Source organism: Triturus cristatus, chromosome 8 (genome assembly GCF_964204655.1).
Source record: "Triturus cristatus chromosome 8, aTriCri1.1, whole genome shotgun sequence".
Lineage (NCBI taxonomy): Eukaryota > Metazoa > Chordata > Amphibia > Caudata > Salamandridae > Triturus > Triturus cristatus.
In genome coordinates, this window is record NC_140591.1 from 1,672,534,768 (window position 1) to 1,672,554,179 (window position 19,412).

At 45.4% G+C, this 19,412-nt stretch overlaps 1 protein-coding gene across 1 annotated transcript; it reads right to left on the reverse strand.

Annotated features, from left to right (window-relative positions):
• Positions 1-213: 213 nt before the first annotated feature.
• Positions 214-5,818, reverse strand: LOC146808563 (vomeronasal type-2 receptor 26-like). Its single transcript, XM_085624011.1, has 2 exons — positions 5,530-5,818; positions 214-1,124 (listed from the first exon to the last, which is right to left on the reverse strand). Exons 1-2 carry the CDS (start codon positions 5,816-5,818, stop codon positions 214-216), a joined length of 1,200 nt encoding a protein of 399 aa, XP_085480137.1.
• Between the last annotated feature and the right edge of the window lie 13,594 nt (positions 5,819-19,412).

Genomic DNA, 19,412 nt, shown 5'->3' on the forward strand with positions numbered 1-19,412 from the left:
TTATGTTGTGAAAAAAAAATACATAAAGAACTAATGGAACAAACATACAACGATAATATGGCTATTGATTCATATAGTTGACTGATGCAAAACATCTACTTGAAAACTGCAGCTGTAATATCATCTTTCTTTGCAGGCTTCCATTTTAATGTAAAACTTTGAGTCCAGTAAGTATTTTAGCAGGAAAATGTTTTATTTTTATTCTTTTTTTTTTCATTTTATTGAACGCAATCTTCCCACTAGGTATAGTTTTTTATTATTTGTAGGCTTCAACAAAATAATGTAGCATTTAGGAAAGAATATACACCCCAGCAGTCCAGCACTGGAGCTCAGGATGGCAAACACCTCCACGGCCACCATGTACTTCCCCTGTGTGCTCAGGTATGCCGGGATGAAGGAGATCCACACACTGACAAACACCAGCATACTGAAGGTGATCAGCTTGGCCTCGTTGAAGCTTCCAGGCAGATTCCTTGAGAGAAAGGCCACTACAAAGCTGACTGTAGCCAGGAAGCCCATGTATCCCAGCATGCAGTAGAAGAAGATGGTGTCTCCTTCATTACATGCAAAAATGATCTTTTCTTTGCTAGACTTTGTGTTCAGTTCTGGAAATGGCGGTGACGTCAATAACCAAATAACACAGATGAGGACTTGGGCAAGTGAGCAGGAAACCACTATAGACCACGGTGTCTTTGACCCAAGCCATTTCCTTGCACGGCTGTTGGGGTTGGTAGCCTTGAAGGCAGTAACAACTACAATAGTTTTAGCCAGAACAGAGGAAACACTGATGGAAAACACAATTCCAAATACGGTCTGCCGGAGCATGCAGGTGAACTTTCGAGGACTGCCAACAAAGACGAAAGTGCAGAGGAAGCAGAAAATGAGGGACAAGAGGAGAGCAAAGCTGAGCCCACGGTTGTTGGCTTTTACAATGGATGTGTCTCGGTACTTGATAAAGACACACAAGACAGAAGCAGTGAGGGCTGTGAGGAAGGCCGCAGTGATGGTGAGGGTCAACCCCAAGGCCTCTTCATAGGAGAGAACATCAATTCCCTTCGGGATGCATTGATCATGCTTCTCATTGCACCACTGGTCCTCGGGACACGGTAAGCATCCTACAGACTCTGAAAGACAACAGAATAATGAATAGTCATTCTGTAGGCAGAAGGTACTTCTCACAAGATAATATATTTGCACAGTAATTAAGTAAAAATAAGTCAGTGAATTAATGTATAATTTAATAGTGAACTCTATAGTAGCAAAGATTACAACGTAAGTATATATCACAAAAATGTATCACAAAAATGTTAACACAAACTCCAAGACACACCCATATTCACAAATCTTTACAATAACAATGAGATACCATTTTCTTCAAAAAATCAGTTTCAATCATGCATTAATATATCCTGTCAACTAATGCAAGGAGAAAGAATGCACTTAGATAACATAAAATCTTGATGAAAACTGCACATTCTGAAGATTTAACATGAAACTTATAGAATAATATTGAGAGCAGTAGTAAAGGATAGTGTTCTTTCTTGAACTGGGCTGCTTATGTAACAGGCGTATTGATGCAGGTAAAGCCTGATTAGATAAGGGATGCCTAACACAGACCCAACTCAGGTCCTCAAAAGAGCATTGATGTTCTAGTTGAATTGGTACAACATATCAAAGGGCAATAGATCACTTGTACCTGAGTAACCAGGGTTCAATGTCCTTGCCATCTTTCAATAAAAAACCCTCGTTCATGCACAAAGGCCGTGAGGCGGTATATATTGGTTATCCGCCATTTTAAAAACGTGACAGCATCATCATTGGGTTTCTTTTTCTCGTATGCTATCCTCCACCAGGAGGAGAAACCACTGGTTATTGCAGTAGTGATCAGTGATAAAAAGTGGAAGTGCTCAAGTGAGGCGAGTTAAAAAAGGACCTTGCCTTACCTAAACTGAACCTTTATTCAATTTGGAATGGAGGAAGGTAAAAACAATGTTGTGCGTGGAAAGACAAATTATTAGTCTAATGCACTGGATTGTCCATGTGAATGGTCGACATGTTTCAGCCCCATAAAATTGCCCGGACGGGTCAGGGGTCCTTCTTCAGGACCTAAAAATGTGGAGACTGCGAGTTGTCACAGCCCAGGTGAGTGCGGCATTAGCTCACCAAATTAATCATAGGTCATAAAGTACCTAAGCTGTGAGTCCCTAATTACGGACTCCCTCGGGGTGACGGTGGGCGTATTGACCTGCTGGAGTGGTTATTCATCATGGCTTGTGCTCTCTCTCCTTACGGTGCCACATAATTTGTCTTCCCAAGCACAACCTTGTTTTTACCTTCCTTCATTCCATGGCTTCCGTAGATTGAACATTTTCCTTATCTTGCCCATCAATGCTGTTTCTGTTCTCCTGATGATTTATGGCAGCCGGCATACAGCTCCATAAGTACAAACTGGCGCCAGTTTGGTGTTAGCTACAGTCACAGTGTATCCAATATCATTTCCAATGCATTTTGCGGCAAAGCTTTTTATAGTTCGGGATCGAACCGCCAATTTCTGCTGTATGTATTCCATGTGGCCTTTCCAGTTTAGTTTCTTATCACATTCGATTTCCAAATATGAGTAGGTTGAGACCTTCTCCATCTCATCCAGCCCTATGATCCAGGTGTAATGGGGATTTTTGCAAATGAATGCCTTCATTTTTTTGTTCATATTAATCTGTAAGTCGTTACCCAAGTTGTATGCATGTAAGCTGGCCAGCTGGTTTTGGAGACCCAATCTGCACAGCTGATAACATAACAAGATAATTGGCGGAAGCCAGATATTCTATTTTGGTGTTTCTTAGTTTGGGGAAATATCCCCTAACTTCCTGCAGCACCTCCACAAGATCAGAGATATAATAATTAAACAGCATCGTGGCTAGGATGCAACCTTGTTTTTACACACTGTGGGTGTTGATTTTTTTGGAGGCGTTCCTTTCTATGGGAGAGTTTCACTCTCACCCATGTGTCGCTATGTACAACCACTATACGTTTTAGCAGACCATTCTCATTTCTCCAAGCTTCCAGTTTTGCCCATAATTTGACTCTGTCAAAAGCCGTTGAGAAGTCAACAAAACATGCAACTAGATATTTACCCTTATCTCTAAAAACTCTCTGGGCAAGAATGGCCAACGCCAATGCCATCACGTTATTGATGGTAGAGCAATCTCTTCAGAATCCGACTTGGTGTCTCCCGGCTGCTTTGGCCAGCTGAAAGTTAATAAATATTTCCCCAGAAATGTTCCTTCCTGCATCGAGCAGAGCAATCAGCCTGTAGCTCTTCAGTGAATGTTTAGGGCCATGTTTGTGATGTGGACAGTGCTTTATTTGTAAAACAAAAAAGTGGCAGCCCTCTCGTCAGGAGTTCACTGCAGCTTGTACCACACAGTGCCCCTGCCATGCTTCCAATGATAGAAACATTTATCAACAATAGAGGATTCTGGCCCATACTCAGTAAAGCTAGGCCAATCTTCATAAGCTAACAACAACACGCATGCCAGTACTGAAACAAGATCAACAAATTACTTGATGTATGAAATATCGCCACTGGTGACAATTCAGGACCCTCATCCGCCTGTCACTGACTACACGCCAAGATCGCTTTAAACATGCTATGAACAGTGCCAACACTCAACTGGACCGCTTTAAAATGACGAGCACAACTAATCTAATTGGAACAGATTTTTCCAAAAACAAATGCATAGAGTTCCTTTTTTCCACGCAAACGGACGCGCACTCGATTTTAATAATTGTTATACCCGGGTCCACTTACACAGGAAATCACACCTGCTTTGAACAGTGTTTAAGTATCAGGAATTCCTTGCATTAAAACCAGTTAGTGTAACCTCTACCACTGATCAAAAGAAGTTCCACAAATAATCTTGCTAAAACATAAACAGATAATCTGCCTTCTAAATTGACCATCTTAATGGTTCGCCTCGTCTCTTTCAGCACGTCATTAAAAGAGGCTTACCCTACCGTGCGACTAGAGGACTAAAACGCAACCTTATGCCCGAGTTCAAAGAAACAGATGCATATTACAAGGTATGGGGGCACCACCCATCCAACATAATCATATACTCGTAGACAGTATTAGACCTTTTGTAAGTTTTCCACTTTTCTTTTCTCCAAAGCCTTCAAAAAAACAGTGTCTTCCTCAGGAAGGGACACCTTCCTGCACATAAACAATCATTCCCTACAACATTACCAACATTAATGGTGTTTCTATCTTTCTATATGTGCGACTGAATTGTGTGATTGTTGGGGCAGGTACGAGCACGACTGGTTAAGAGAGGTGCCTCCTAAATATCTTACAAGTCTGCAGTGCATTCCATATGTAGCATTGAGCCTTGGTCTGCTGGGTCTGCAGGCCCCACAGGTGATCTACCTGCAGCATTATTCAAGGTAATACAGTTTAGATTAAACTGTTTCAGAATCCATATGCATGTCCTCAGTAATAACATCCGACATGTGCTATTCCATTTCGTTTGAGGTTTGGGTTGCACTTCTGGATATTGATTTAGCCAATTTTGTTACATCCTTTCGTACCCAGTTTATCCAATATTATACGGGTATGTCTTTTTAATTTATCTGTATATAGGTTGTAAACTTATGCACTACAATCTATCAGAGCACATGCAGTATTCTTGCTCTATGTACAACATATCTGGTTTTACTCTCTCTTTCCAATTCTTATCTCAGGTCTCAATAATTCACTGAGGAATTCTTACATTCCATTCACGTTTTTAATGTAGAGACATTGGTTGGGGAATATATTCTTCTTTTCTCTCCTCGTTCTATAAAAGCATGCAAACTTCGAACTGTTTGGGTATGAGGTTCCTATAGCACCTTTTCAATATTCTCTTCATTGACACAACTTGAGATTGATGTCCTTTCTTTATGCTTTGTCTCATGGTTTCCTTTGTCGTTGTCTTGTATCCTTTGCAGTTTATACAAATAAATAATTGAATGATATCAGTCACTGCTTTTAGAGAAGTCCAGTCCAGGTTTTCAACCTCATTTTGGTATGCGACCGCAGCAAGCAGCAGCAGCAGGAGCGGAGCAGGAAGAGCTGCGCACCAGCTCGGGAGCTTGGGAATCAAGGCTGCGTGGAAGGAGGGGGGTTTCAAAGCCCGGGTGAGTGCATGTGGACATCAGGTGGCGGTAACAGCAGCAGGCAAAATCTGACGCCCGTAGCCATCACGGCAAAATGCAAATTGCCTGCAAATTGCCTGCCGTTCTCCACTATCACCGCCGTCCCCTCCCCCTTCCCTCCGGCTCCCTTCATCGACTCTGCCTGCTAGCTCACTCCACCACCCTCAAAAACAATTTTTAAACAAAATCTGCCGCTAATCCCCAGCTAATCTCTTGAAGAGCTCCAGCCAGCCCCCAGCACTGCCTGCTAAAACTGCCAGTTAAAACACCACCACACCACTAAACATGGAGAGGCAAAAAACTGGGAAACCGTGGGCTGTGTGCACTTGACCCTTGGACCTTGGGCTTCGGACTTTGGGGAAATATCCCCCACTGGAAAGGGAACTGGAAAATTGGAAAAATTGGGAAAACACCAGTCGGCGACTGTGTCCGTGGGAGGGAAGCGCGGCTGCCCTTTAGCAGACGGGCGTATCAAGTGTGTGCCCCTGGCGTCTTGCAGAGGCAGCCCAAATAGTTCGGGTACAGCTAGGAACCCAGCTTTGAGAGCCCCGCTTGTTCCGCCCTTGTTCCAGTCCATCACCGCCTTTGTTCCAGCTTGCTCCAGCTTGCCACCATCCTCCACTGCCATATCGCTCCACAGTACACAACTAAACATTATAGTATCAAAAACATCCCTACACCACCAAAGTTGAAGTCACAAAGCTGTTTTCAAAGTTGGTCCGACAACGACCCCAACGACAATACCCCGACCCAATTCAAACCAGCTACAGACCCACCCTAGGTGCAAATTGCTGTGCTCAGCCGACAGACTACCTTCACCAGCAACCAACCAACAGACAGAAAGAAAGAGGGAGCCAGGATACAGGCTCAGAGACATCAAGATCGCTCCTCAGCTGCTTCTCGCAGTCCTAGCCACCCAGCCAATTCATTGTTCATCGCCCATCATTCACCACCTACCACCGGCCATCACCCACCAGCTTCCAAGTTGGATAGTTAACAGTAAAACAGCAAAACAGCAATACAGCAATATAATAAATCAATCCCAAAAGTAAGCACCCTTCTTCTTCTTCAAGCACACAAGCCCAAAGTCGACTAACCATCAGGAAAGCAAAAAAAGGTATAGGGCTGTATATAGAGGCAAAAAAAACATTTAATGAGATCGGGCGAGTAAGGAAAGTTCCGACAAAGACTCCCAAAAAAAGTGCAAAGGTAGCGTCCTAAACGGCTGCCACGCAAACCCACTCACCGGCAAACTCAAAACTAGTTTTTTACTCAGGCCATGACCATCTGTCCACTGACAAGCCAAAACCAGGCCAGACAGAGCTCACAAATTCAATAATCAAAAAAATCTCATTAAGAGACTATTTCAGGAATTCAGCACCAGAGACAGCCTCGAGGAGAAAATCTAGTCCCCCCGACAAACCTCAAGCCCTCCTTTTCACGAACACAGCAGCTGCATTCCATCAAATTCTGGTTCAGCCCACGAGTCATGCAGCAGCCGGAGTATTTGGGAGCTCATCACCAACAAGTCCACCACCAACAACAAAGCCTTTTTCAACCGATGCTCTAGATGCCTCAGATGATAGAGGTCCATATCAGGCTCCTGACTCACAGTCAGCTCAAACCGAATGCGCTTCTCTCCAAGTTAGCCCCTTCCAAGATGCACCTCAGCCAATTCTACAGTCTGCCCTGAACTCAAGTCAGTTCTCTCCGAAAGCAAAAAAATTCCCAATCTCAACCCCCGTCGAATAACCAAATTAGGAGCGTTAGAGTCCTGTCACCACAGGTCATTACCATCCAAGTGCCAACCTCAGCAATCCCAACCAGTTTTGCACCGAAAGTTCTCATAGCAACACCGACCAAAGAGACCAAATGGTAAATCAAGAGTGGCCCAATGAGAACGTAATCCTCACCTCAGATTTATCATTTTTTCCAAATGAACCTATCAAGCATTTCATGCATGAAAAGCCCACACCAATTGACCTTAATGACCTATGGTCCCAACTACTGCAAACCCTTCAAACCACGGCCACAGCACTGACATACCACTCTGATTAGATGGACCTACAGGTGCACCTTCTTAACACCCTAGCAGTATACACCGCCGGGATTGATAAAAAACTGGATAAGCTCAACTCACTTATTATAAAAGCCCAATCCCAAGCCCAACGGGTCCAATCAGTATGCTGCTGCTCTCCCATAATTGATTCTTTATCATCATTACCCAAATTTCTCTCTTCAGAATGAACGGAAATCAAGAAGCGACCAGAGTCAGGGCTTCATGACTCCCCGCCCCAGGCCCTGATTTCTGTCCAGGACCCTTCTTCCACTGATGCACAAACTCATCCCCTCTCTTTGCACCTCGTGGAGCTAGCAGACTGCAACGTAAATTACACAGAATCACCTATCCTCCATAAACCACACCAACTGTCAAAACGTGAAAAAAAAGACAGCGGAAGAGCCAGAATAAACAAATAACAGAAACCGAAAGCTCTAGAGTGGATACCTCCAAAAGACCAACCCAGAAACATCAAGGGTAGAGCGAGCCAAGCCAGCTACAACAGGAGTAAACCCAAGCCACCACCCAACGGCGCCGGAACCGGTAACCCCGAAAGAATTCTCACGTCAGAACAGTCAACCGGTAGGGCCAGCGCAAGTTCTATGGCCTCCCCCACTGTTACTCACTCAAACAAAACCCGGTTTTAATCAATCCCTCACAGTGGCGCCAGCGCCCAACACAGAGCAATAAGGGCCCGTACACCATCTAACGCCACTTCCTACAGTATAGGACCACCCCCTGGGCCCAGTGCACACAGCAGAGGAACAATCTCACTTGAATTCCTCAAATTTATCAAATCGTCACAAATCGGTGGCCACAAGTATTAGACCTTCCGTTTTACCTCCGATTAACCTTTATCGAGAACCGTCTCCCCAACTGCCTGCCATAATTACAACAACTCTGCCAACTGAAGAAAACCCCAAACAAATAACGCCGGCAACATCTGACAAGGTCATCACTCTTGCAACCAACAGCTGAGATACCAAACTACTGCTAACCCCAGAATACGTCTCAAGAGGCCCTCATGATATTCTGAACCGTGGGAACATCCTCAGGTTCTTTAAATCATCACCGGACTTAAGTACCCTCCAATCAAAAGACATAGTTGCGATTTAATTTTTACCTCCCACAGCACTCAACATGGGTGAAGTAACCCAACTCACACTAGCTTTCCCAGCAATCCGAGAATTAGTTCAGTCAGAAACCGAACAATTTAAACACTAGGGCATAAAATTCACAACACCTAGTGTCTCTCACTATCTGTCAATATTAGAAAACAACCAGGCTCACCCCCTCTGCACAACCTCGGCCCCATTCTCAGTTTGAAAGTCAGCAAGAAGTCCTTCACCAAAAGCAACTCCAGAGCACACATTCAACCAGCAAAACGTCGAGAGGGTGGACTGGTCATGGTTGCAAGGAGCTTTATCAAAACCACGGAACAATTGAAACATTATCCACCAGGGCTTAACAATATGCTCCTGGAACATTAACAGATTTGGGCTGAAAAATCCATTCCCCGCCACCCTGGGTTTCCTAAAGGAATACAGCATCATCCTCTTACAGGAAACCTGGGCATTAGAGAGCATCCCCATCGAAGGCTACCTGGAATTCACGTCATTTGCCTCAAGAAAATCGAAGTTCGGCAGGCCGTGTGGCGGCCTTTCGATATGTATCGACCAAACTATCCCAACACATCACACAGATACAACTTGAGGAAAACTGGCTCTCCGGCATAGTGTTAGGAAGTTCACCCATTGATCGGCAGCTGCTTCACCTTAATGTCTACATTTCTCCATCTACCGTTGACAAAAAATCCAAAATGGACAATCTAACCAGCACAGTTTGCAATCTTTTAAGTAAGCACGGCAGCATACCAACTATAATATCAGGAGACGTTAACACCAATCTCCATTGCAACTCTTTAGTGGACATAGGGATCGATCCTTCAACGGTTCCTGCACATTTTGCTCCACAGTCGACTCCCACTGGAAACAGACCATCGAAACTGGAGGAGTACGTGGTTATACAGCTGAGTAGTGTAGTATTCGCCGTGTTGAATAGGCGTCTTCATACGGATATTTCCCCTGCATGGACCCGTTCAGACGGTCGAACACATTCCTTTCTGGACTTTACTCTAGGGAGCATAGAGGTACTTCCCTTGATCGAGAGTTACTACATCGCACCACAAGTTGAGAGTGACCACCGACCACAAATCATAACACTATCAGTTACCACCCCACAACCCCATGAACTTGCCCACACCCACTCAGATTGTCAAATAGAAAACCTAGAGCAAATAAAGTGGACGGATGTCACGGCTCTCCCCTTGATGGAAGAATGTAGAGCTCTATTACACCTATCACAGGAGGCAGACACTGCGGTTATTATCAGCTGGGCTAGCTTCATAAACCAACTATTTGAAGTCTCTCCACCAACGCGGAGTAAAAGGCAAAATGCATTTCAATTCCGCATCTCCCACGCAACAAAGCAATTAAAAGCCCAAAGAAACCGTGCACTATGTCAATCGAAGCAGAGCCCAGGTCACAAAACCACATTTTTAACCTACAAGCAAGCCCAGGCAGCCTTCAAGGTCGAACTAAGCAGGGAAAAACAAGCGGTCTCAGATCAATTTTGGCTGAAGCTCATCCACGAAAGCAAGAACCCCAACTCAAAACAATTCTGGTCTCTTGTAAACCGGGGGCTACGAGACAGAAGCGGAGTCGGTAACGCAAACATCAGTGCAGACAATTGGAGGCAATTTTTATCAACGCACTTGAAAGATCAGAACATAAAGCATGACCATTCTGAAGCCAATAGCCCAGCCAGCCCAGCCAACTCGCCGATTTTACATTTAGATCCAAGGATTCCAAGACGACTTGAGCACAGTTACTCACCTATTATGCTGAATGAAGTGCCAACAATCAAGGGTCTGGCAATTAACAACGACTTTCCGTCGGAGTCCATCGGGACATCGGATGAGTTGAAAAACAGGATTTCATGTTCCATAAGGAAAGCCAGTACCGAAGGAGCTCCAGGGCCAAACGGTCTTCACCAGGCCATGTTCAAATTCAATGTGGACATATGGTCAGCTAATCTGACCCCCCTGTTTCTCCATTGCTGGCTAAACAACACCGTCCCTGAATCTTGGCGAGGTGCTATCATTCATCCAATCCACAAAGGCGGGAAGAGAAATAACCCCAACAATTACCAAATGATAGCACTCCTAGATGTTGAGTTCAAACATTACACCAGAATTTTACTAGAAGATTTGCAGGTCTGGGCCGATTTAACAAAGCGCCTCCCTTTTAACCAGACCGGATTTGTGCCTAACTCTGGCACAACAACTAACTTATTCACCTTGACAGTTCTGACGGAAAAAGCGGCAAACCAACAAACCCAGCTGCACTGCTGTCCTGGGGCATACCCCCGCCCTGTTAAACACAATCGTCCAACTCCATTTGGAAACATGGATCAGAATTAAGCTGGGCGAAGGCTCCCACGCGTCCAGAAAAATCAGAACCAATTCCGGCGTAAAACAAGGTTGCGTGCTGGCTCCACTTCTTTTTAACTTGTTCATATCAGATCTATCTCCGTCACTAGACAGTGTCAACTGCCATCCCCCTCAACTAGATGGAACCTGCATCAGCAACCTGCTCCATGCCGACAACTTGGTGTTACTAAGTCATACCAAAGTGGGCCTACAAAGGCTTCTTGACGAACTGCTTCCCTACACCATAAGAAACTCCTTTTTACTGAACCTGTCCAAAACTAAAACAATATCTTTCGGGAAGCAAAAAAGGCTATGTGGCGGGTGGTTCTTTAACAAAACAAAAATCGAACCAACATCTCACTATAAATATTTGGGTATTTTTTTGGACCGCAGATGTTCTTTTGGCAAACAAAAAGAAACGCAAAGGACCAAAGCCCTGTCACTAGAGGCCGCCGCCGCACCATTATCAAAACAACTACTTGGCCCAAGTCTAACTCCCATGCTGAAAGTGATGAAGGCGAGGATAATCAACTCTCTGTCGTATGGGCAAGAGATCATGAAGGCCACAATTAGCTCATTACTAAACAAATTACCAACCAAAATCTTTAAACTTGCCTTCCGTCTACCAAAATCAAGTTCACTATCGCAGGTCCGTCTTGAACTGGGCCTATTCGATCATCACGGCGTTGAGGCCGGCGCATTTAAAAAGTTCTGTAATAGACTGCGCCATTCGAGGGAGGGCTCCCTGGAGGTTAAACTTTGGCGAGAAATAGCGAAATGCCAGTCCAGCCTGAATCATCTGCAACACCCGGATCACAGCTTAAAACTACTAGGAGTCAAAGAACTCTGGGAAACAAACCCTTCCCAGCAGGTGCTAAAGGCTGTTATTAAGAAGATCATCCGACTGTGGTCATTTCATTCAGACAGGGCAATTCAAAAGGAAACATGCCTGGTCAGTAATCTCCAACTTCAAACCAGGAGTTGAGTTGCCTCACTTATCCAGCACTTTTTCATTGTACTTGAAACAAAAGTTCTTAGCTCTAAGGATGGGTGACTGGCCATTTCTAAAGAACATGCCCAACTGGCGTTGCCCAGATAACAACATCAAATGCAGGATGTGTGGCTATCACTCTGAAGCAATGGAACACATAGTTTGTGCATGCCCCGCTATGCTTACAGACGGCTACTACTGCGGGAGAATGGATCAGGCTAGGAGCTCGAACCTGCTGCCAGGCCATAATAGCAGCCCTAAATCCTGAAAACACCAAGCTGAACATTGGGCTCACTAAATTAGTCCACAAAACGTCAAAGCAGCTGGAAGAAATTAGTGCCGCCAAATCTCCCCCACCGCAGCAGGGCGGCAGCCAGCCTGCCGGATTAACAACAGAACCTCAAACAGCTAACATCAGCCGTACTGTTCCCGGTCCTCCAGGCAAAGATAATCTGCTCACAATGCACTTGAAGGTTTTAAATAACTTTTAACTTCTACATTCTATTTTTAAAAATTCTTTTTTTTACATGTTGACCATAATTTATTGACAATGCTCTAGTGGGTTTCCACTCAGTGGTCCTTTTTACGATTAACTGATCAAGTTTTAAATAGTAATGGTTTTTTAAGTAAACAATAAAGAACATATATAATACAGTCAATATTGGGTTTTTTTCTGCAAGTGTCTGAAAAATGTTCTAGATCTCTTTGCCCGCACCAAAAGCTAAAATACCTTGCCCAGTTGTGTTTCTTCATTCCATATTTGGTGCCACTAAATGATCCTCAGCGGTATATTTTCATAAAATTAACATTACTATATATAAACTGCTGACACTACAAAATCAGTATAACCATATGGATATGTCTACTGTTTGAGGTGCAAAATTAAACACACTCAGTTATACTGCATCCCTGGGCTTTCCTGTTATTTATTCAGGAATAAGGGCAGATATAGTCCACGATAAATTGATTAGATGTTTGTTAGACAAAAGCGGGACATATTTAAGTTATAAAGCGACATTGCCACCTAGACGGAAGTGTGACTACAGGGATATGTTGGTCCTGCTTTCCTAACAAAAGAGGCAAATAGCCAAAAATACCTAGGGCATGTTGGAAATGCCCCTTTTTGCAGGCTTATCCCCAAACTTTTTGCTTCTTCCTCCTATTTTTTCCTGACTTGTCTGTGTTGGCTTTAGGACTCTGGGCACTTTACCACTGCTAATCAGTGCTAAAGTGCATATGCTCTCTGTGTAAATTGTGTTATGGATTGGTGTTTCCATGATTGGGTATTGATTTACTTGTTAGTCCCTAGTAAAGTACACTGAGTGTGCCAGGGCCTGTAAACCAAATGCAACTAGTGGGCCTGCAGCACTGATTGTGCCACCCACGTGAGTATCCCTAAAAAGGTAACTCGGACCTGCCATTACAGAGTCTGCTCGCAGTTTGTAACTGCCATGTCGACTTGGCGAGTGCACCCACTTACCAGGCCTAAACTTTCCCTTTTCTACATGTCAGTCACCCCTAAGGTATGCCCAAGGTACCTCTGTGGGCAGGATGCGGTGTATGTGACTTGTAGGACAATCCCTGGTGTGTGTGGCATGTCCTGATAGTGAATTACAGCCCATTTCGTTTTTCACTATGGCAATGATACCTGTTCCCCATAAGAGAGAATGGGAAGTTTGTTTATAAGATCTTATAAACTTAACTGGCCCTGGGAACTAGGTGGGAAAATAAAGTTTAGTATGCATGAACTCAGAATCAAAAGATGCATCTTGTAGTGAAGGTGATTTTTACATTCTGTGTTTGAAAATACCACTTTTAGAAAGCAGGTATTTTCTTGCTCAGTCATCCTGTGTGCCTCTGCTGGAATGTGGATTTTCTGTCTGGGTTTTGGACGACAGATGGCTAGGAAGCAAGAGTGGCTCTCAATAGTCTAGGTAGGTCATGAAAGGGTTGAATAGACCTGGGCTGCGATGGGGGAAAAGGGAGTAGATTTCCTTGCACCTCAAAGGGCCTGGTCTGCCTCTGACAATGCCGTCTCCACCCCCGCCAGGACATCACACCAGAGAAGGCAGAACTTGTTCTGGCCGGGCACTGATGCTCTATGCCTAAGAGATCAAAGGATTTTGGGATATAAATATTGGGGCCCTGACCACTGAACTTTAGAACTATTTTGGATCAAGAAGACTGCCAAGAAGAAGAGCTGGAGAAGCTGTGAGGAGGGACTACCACTTTGATGTGTGCTTTGCTGTGTTGGCCTGCAGTGGCTGCTTCTGTCTTGGGCCGTGAAAGGACTGGACTGAACTTTCTGCAATCTACTTTTGTGAGTTTCTGCAAGGGCTTGAGGTAGAGCTTGCCCCCTGTTCAAAAAGTCTCAGGAACAGCAAAGACTTCAAGCACTTCTGCCCTTAGCGCTGGGGACCGTGTGTTTTGTGCTGCAACAGAAGAGAAGCAACCCAACGACGTCTACAACGCTGCTGCCGACTCTGTGTCCTGAAGCACCACAGAGGGCACCACCGCAATGCCGCAACACGACCCTGGTCTCACCGACGATGCCTGTTGACGCCGCCACTGAGCCGCTGCCTCCACCGCGACCTGTGGGCACCGCACTCAGCACTGCTTTGCTTCACGGCGATTCCTTGGAACCGCAGAGGGCACCTTCGCAATGTCACACCGTGACCCTGGTCTCACCGATGACACCTGCTGATGCTGACACCGAGCCGCTGCTCGCACCACGACCTGTGGGCACCGCACTCCGCACCGCCTCACTTCATGATGACACCTTGGCCTCTCCGACGATGCCACTCCACGCCGAAATCGACGCCGCTGCTTGCAGCGTGGTTCAAGGGCACCGCTCGTAAAGTTACATGACGCACCGCCCTCATCCCACACCGCAGCCTTGGCCTACCGACGCCGGCAGCACCGACTCCAGTTTGTCAGCTGATAACAGTGCTTCAGCAAAAACAACGCCGCTGCTTGCACCATGACCCGCCAGCACCGTGACAAGCACCGCCTTCATCTTGCACCTGCGACCCTGGTCTCACCGGCGACGCCATCTGACGCCGCCACCGAGCCGCTGCTCGCACCGCGACCTGAGGGCACCGCACGCCACACCGCTCCACTTCGCACCGCAGCCCACAATGCCTGCTGGCGCCAGCGCTCCTGACTCCATCAGAGAGAAGATCGACCTACAACGTGTGTAACTTGGAGGGCCCGACGACTCCTGCACCGACCTCCGGAACCGGCACCTGCAGACGCCGTGTTTTCAGAAGCTCAACGAGAGGTCATCGACACCCTGCATTTCTAAAAGGTACTGTTTGCGGGTCTTCCCAACACCATAGCTGGCCCGCGACCCCGCCGTCAGCCAGAAATATTTGGATTTGTTTGCTCACAATGTCGTGATAGCCCCGGATGGAGCTATCGACATGAAGGAACTATTTAAAGCTTATTTTGATACGTTGAGATTGTGAAGTACTGTATTGTGGATTTTTATCGTTTTTGGTCTTGTTTTAAGTATATAAAAATATTGGATATTTTTCTAAACTGGTGTGGTGTCCTTTTGTAGTGCTTACATTGTATTACTGTTGGTTATGTGCAAATGCTTTACACACTGCCTCTAAGATAAGCCTGACTGCTTGTGCCAAGCTACCAAGAGGGTGAGCAGGGGTTATTTTAGGAGTGTAACTCTCTTATCCTGACTAGAGTGGTGGTTTCTGCCTGGGTTTGGCACATACCCTAGCCTGCCAAAAATCCCATTTCTAACAGGGCACTAACATGTTGAGAACAACACAGATGTAACAACACTAATGTCCTTATACACACCTATAGTTTTCACTTGTTACCAATAACCAAGTGCTATGGGGGTCTCTCATGCATTTGTATGTCTCTCGGTCCCTGTTCCACATAATCTAAAAGTGCTCTCGTTGGTATGGTTGAGCTCATCCTGGGTATAGGGGCCAGGATGAGACCCGATGATAAAGCATGACATCAATAGAGCATGTGAGGCTCTTACAGAAAACCAATCAATTGACTCTGGAATTTGTCTGAACTTATTTCTCAAAAAATAATTAGAAAACTTCGGGGCATATCATCAAGGGTCTTATCTCCTTTAAAAGCCAGAAAAGTGGAAATAATGTTTTTGCCCTATTAACAAGAGGGTACTAACATGCATAATCGCATGTTAGCACCCTTTTTCCCTACGCCTCCCTTTGCAAAGTGGGCTCTTCTTCCCAAAATAACTGGAGAAATGTCGCTAACCGACATTTCTCCAATTATCAATGGGCACGCTAACAAGCATAGCAATAAGCAATAAGAAAAGTAGCGCTAACCGCGGTTACCGCTACTTTCCTTACGCCTGCATTTAGTTTGACTTAGCCATGAAATCCAATGGAAGGTGGATGTCATGGTTAAGTATGCCGTGCCCTGCCCTGTGCTCTCCATGCCACTGGAATCAAGCTATCCTGGCAGAAGAGGGGTGAAACCCCGAAACCGGTCCTATGATGCTTGGTTCCAGTCCAGGGAGGACCTGGCTTGGCAGTTTGGGCTGGACTGTTCCCATGAGGCACAGGGTCAAGATTGATTTTTCATATGGCTGGGTTCAAACTGGAATGGCATGGTGAGCGAAAAAACGATGGTTTTAGGTCCAGATCTCTGTACTGGGTTGAATGTATGACATTGTTCTGCATTCTGTCCATCAACTGTTGTTTTTGCATTTGTCACCCCGAGTGGCACGGGTATGCTCAGACATGAGTCCTGTGCTCTCCATGCCACTGGAATCAAGCTATCCTGGCTGAAGAGGGGTGAAAACCTGAAACTGGTTCTAGGATGCTTGGTTCCAGTCCAGGGAGGACCTGGCTTAGCAGTCCGGGCTGGACTGTTCCCATGAGGCACAGGGTCCAGACTGATTTGCATATGGCTGGGTTCAAACTGGCATGGCATGGTGAGCAAAAAACAATGGATTTAGGCTCAGATCTCTGTACTGGGGTGAATGTATGACATTATTCTGAATTCTGTCCATCAACTGTTGTTTTTGCATTTGTCACCCCGATTGGGACGGGTATGCTCAGACGTGAGTCCCGTGCTCTCCATGCCACTGAAATCAAGCTATCCTGGCTGAAGAGGGGTGAAACCCCGAAACTGGTCCTAGGATGCTTGGTTCCAGTCAAGGGAGGACCTGGCTTGGCAGTTCGGGCTGGACTGTTCCCATGAGGCACAGGGTCAAGACTGATTTGCATATGGCTGAGTTCAAACTGGAATGGCATGGTGAGCAAAAAAACGATGGATTTAGGCCCAGATCTCTGTACTGGGGTGAATGTATGACATTGTTCTGCATTCTGTCCATCTGTGGAAATATGGATTTTTATGATCAGTTATGTCCCCTATCTTGGACCCCAACGGTTTCATGTATAAATCACAAGTACATGTATGTTCCCTCCAGTTCCAGTTATGAAGACGCAAACACTTGTGCGTCCACCGTCAACATGTCCTCTTTCAGATCCGCCATGAATGGGCCGGATATTCTATTTCTAAGTATGAAAGGCCACCGGCTTTATATGGTTCATTTATCCCATTTTTCAGTCCAGGCGAGTAGGCCCTGATTCTGCCGTTAAGCCTTTTCCTGCCTTCTGCCTCTGAAAGCTCCAGTCTGAGCTCGCATCTGTATCCATGAACTTTGTCCTATTCCCTGCGCGGCTAACGGTGCCTGACTCCAGCCTGTTGCCTGCCAAAAACTGTATTTCACCTTCGAGATTATCTGCTCCGCTCCCTACCCAATGCATTCCTGTCTAGTAGTTTAAGTAAACATTCTTCCAGCTATCGAGCAAAGGGCCCGGCTTCTCTGTCTTTATGCAAGTAATTCATAGCCCTGTTACTATGGAAGATTTCTGCCCTCGCATCTAGTGTAGACACTTAGACGCTTGTACACGCACTCACAGTCAGTATAGAATAGATTTTGTTCGAGAGACCTTTCTTTTTGGATAACATAGTTCTTTAAACATAGGATGTTAGATATGATTTGGGATTAGGTTGACATAACCCCAGACTTTTGTCTCCACATGTAGAGCTAAATGTCAAGTCCCTTTCTCCCTCTAGTTGCACGTCTATCACACGTCATGCGACTGCGCACGCATCTCTGCCAAATATTTCTGCTGACATTGCAGGATTCTCCAGGTATCCACCCACACATGACAAATTACCCATTATCATCAAGTGGACGCCCACATGGACGCCCACCTTCACGCCTACTTACACGCCCACATGCTCTTATCTCATTCTCTCTTGCTCTTTTGCTTACGTACAATTGAGAAATGTATATATACTGTACTCTGTGAATAATGTTTTGAGAATATTGAGAATACTTTTGAGTCCCTTTCCAGATCCTTTTTTGGTGATGGTAATATTCTCCCTTTGACTCGAGTTATTGGAATAAAGCCCTTTTAGAACCTGATACCACAGACTCAGCCTCTTGCTTTATGCATGATCCTATTGATATTCTGAAATACATAGAGCGTAATATTTTATTTACCACATAATGGCGCCCGAACAGTTTAATCTCTTTCCCCACACGCCGGAGATGAAGGTCCAGTTTTGCCCCCTTCCATAGCCGTGACGGACTTCAAGCGCGCACGTCGTGGGTCTTCCCGCCAACTCCCTCAGGCCAACGAAGGGGACAGACTGCGACCAGGCATCCATACGAGGCGGTGAGGAACGCAGATTGTCCTACCCAGAGCCCACCTGCGAGAGAGCTGTGTCCGAGGTATACAGAGGCCCACCAGATTCCGAAGTTCCGAAGTTCCGAAGTTCCGCGTCGAGTCCAGTCCGGTCCAGTCCAGTCCAGTTCAGTTCCGAGGCCTTCCGTTCCGAGCTACCCGGTGAGTACCATTGCCGGGGAGGCGTTCTGACGTGCACATAGGTTGTGCCGGTCAAGACGGGTTTGGGTACACAAATCCGGTCTGCACTGTTTCAGCAGTGTATCTGTACTGTTTAGCAGTATATCTAGTATGTCTAGTATATAATTCAGAATCACCTAGTTGGTGTTCCCTAATGGCCATTGTTGTTCGTTAAATGTTAAATGTTAAATGTTTTAAATACGTTCTACATATTGTGGTGTGAATGACTGTTCATTATTGTGTTTATTGTATTAAGTGTGTTCAAGTAATAAGGTCTAAAAATGCCGCTCTTTTCAAAATTAAGACACATCAACACTAGAAAAGGGGTACTCGAAGAAGCTGTTCCCATTCCACCTAGGGACACTGCAGGGTACTTTATGTATCATAAGCATGGCCTAGATGCCGTATTATTTCTTGATTTATGGGTGGACTACACCAAGGATTTACCAGAAAGTCAGAGGTGGCCCGCAGCTGGGACCTGGGATGCAGATTGCATCATATGAGTAGGAGAAGAGTTATGGAAAAAGACAGCCAGACAGTCACAGAAATATGCCATTGAATTATGGCGTAAAGAATTGCATAGACGCACAAAGAAAGCGCTCAGAAAAGAAGAGAAAAGTAGGGAGGATTCAGACAAAGCCCGAGAAAACGTGTTAGTTGAGGAAGGTATCCGAGTAAAAGCAGAACAAGTAGATAGACAACGAAACACTCTTATGAAAGAGAAAATGTAGACCAGCTTGGAAGGATGCCATTGAGTTTTGGCGCAAGGAGTCACATAGGAGGTCAGAGTAAGTGTTT

Bases quoted from the DNA above. Each gene is read 5' to 3' on its own strand.
- LOC146808563 (XM_085624011.1), bottom strand. From the start codon at position 5,818: ATGGCAGTGGAGGATGGTGGCAAGCTGGAGCAAGCTGGAACAAAGGCG. The intron at 1,125-5,529 runs GTCCAAGGGTCA...GTTGTCTTTCAG, and splicing joins CCCAAAGTCCGAAGCCCAAG to AGTCTGTAGGATGCTTACCG.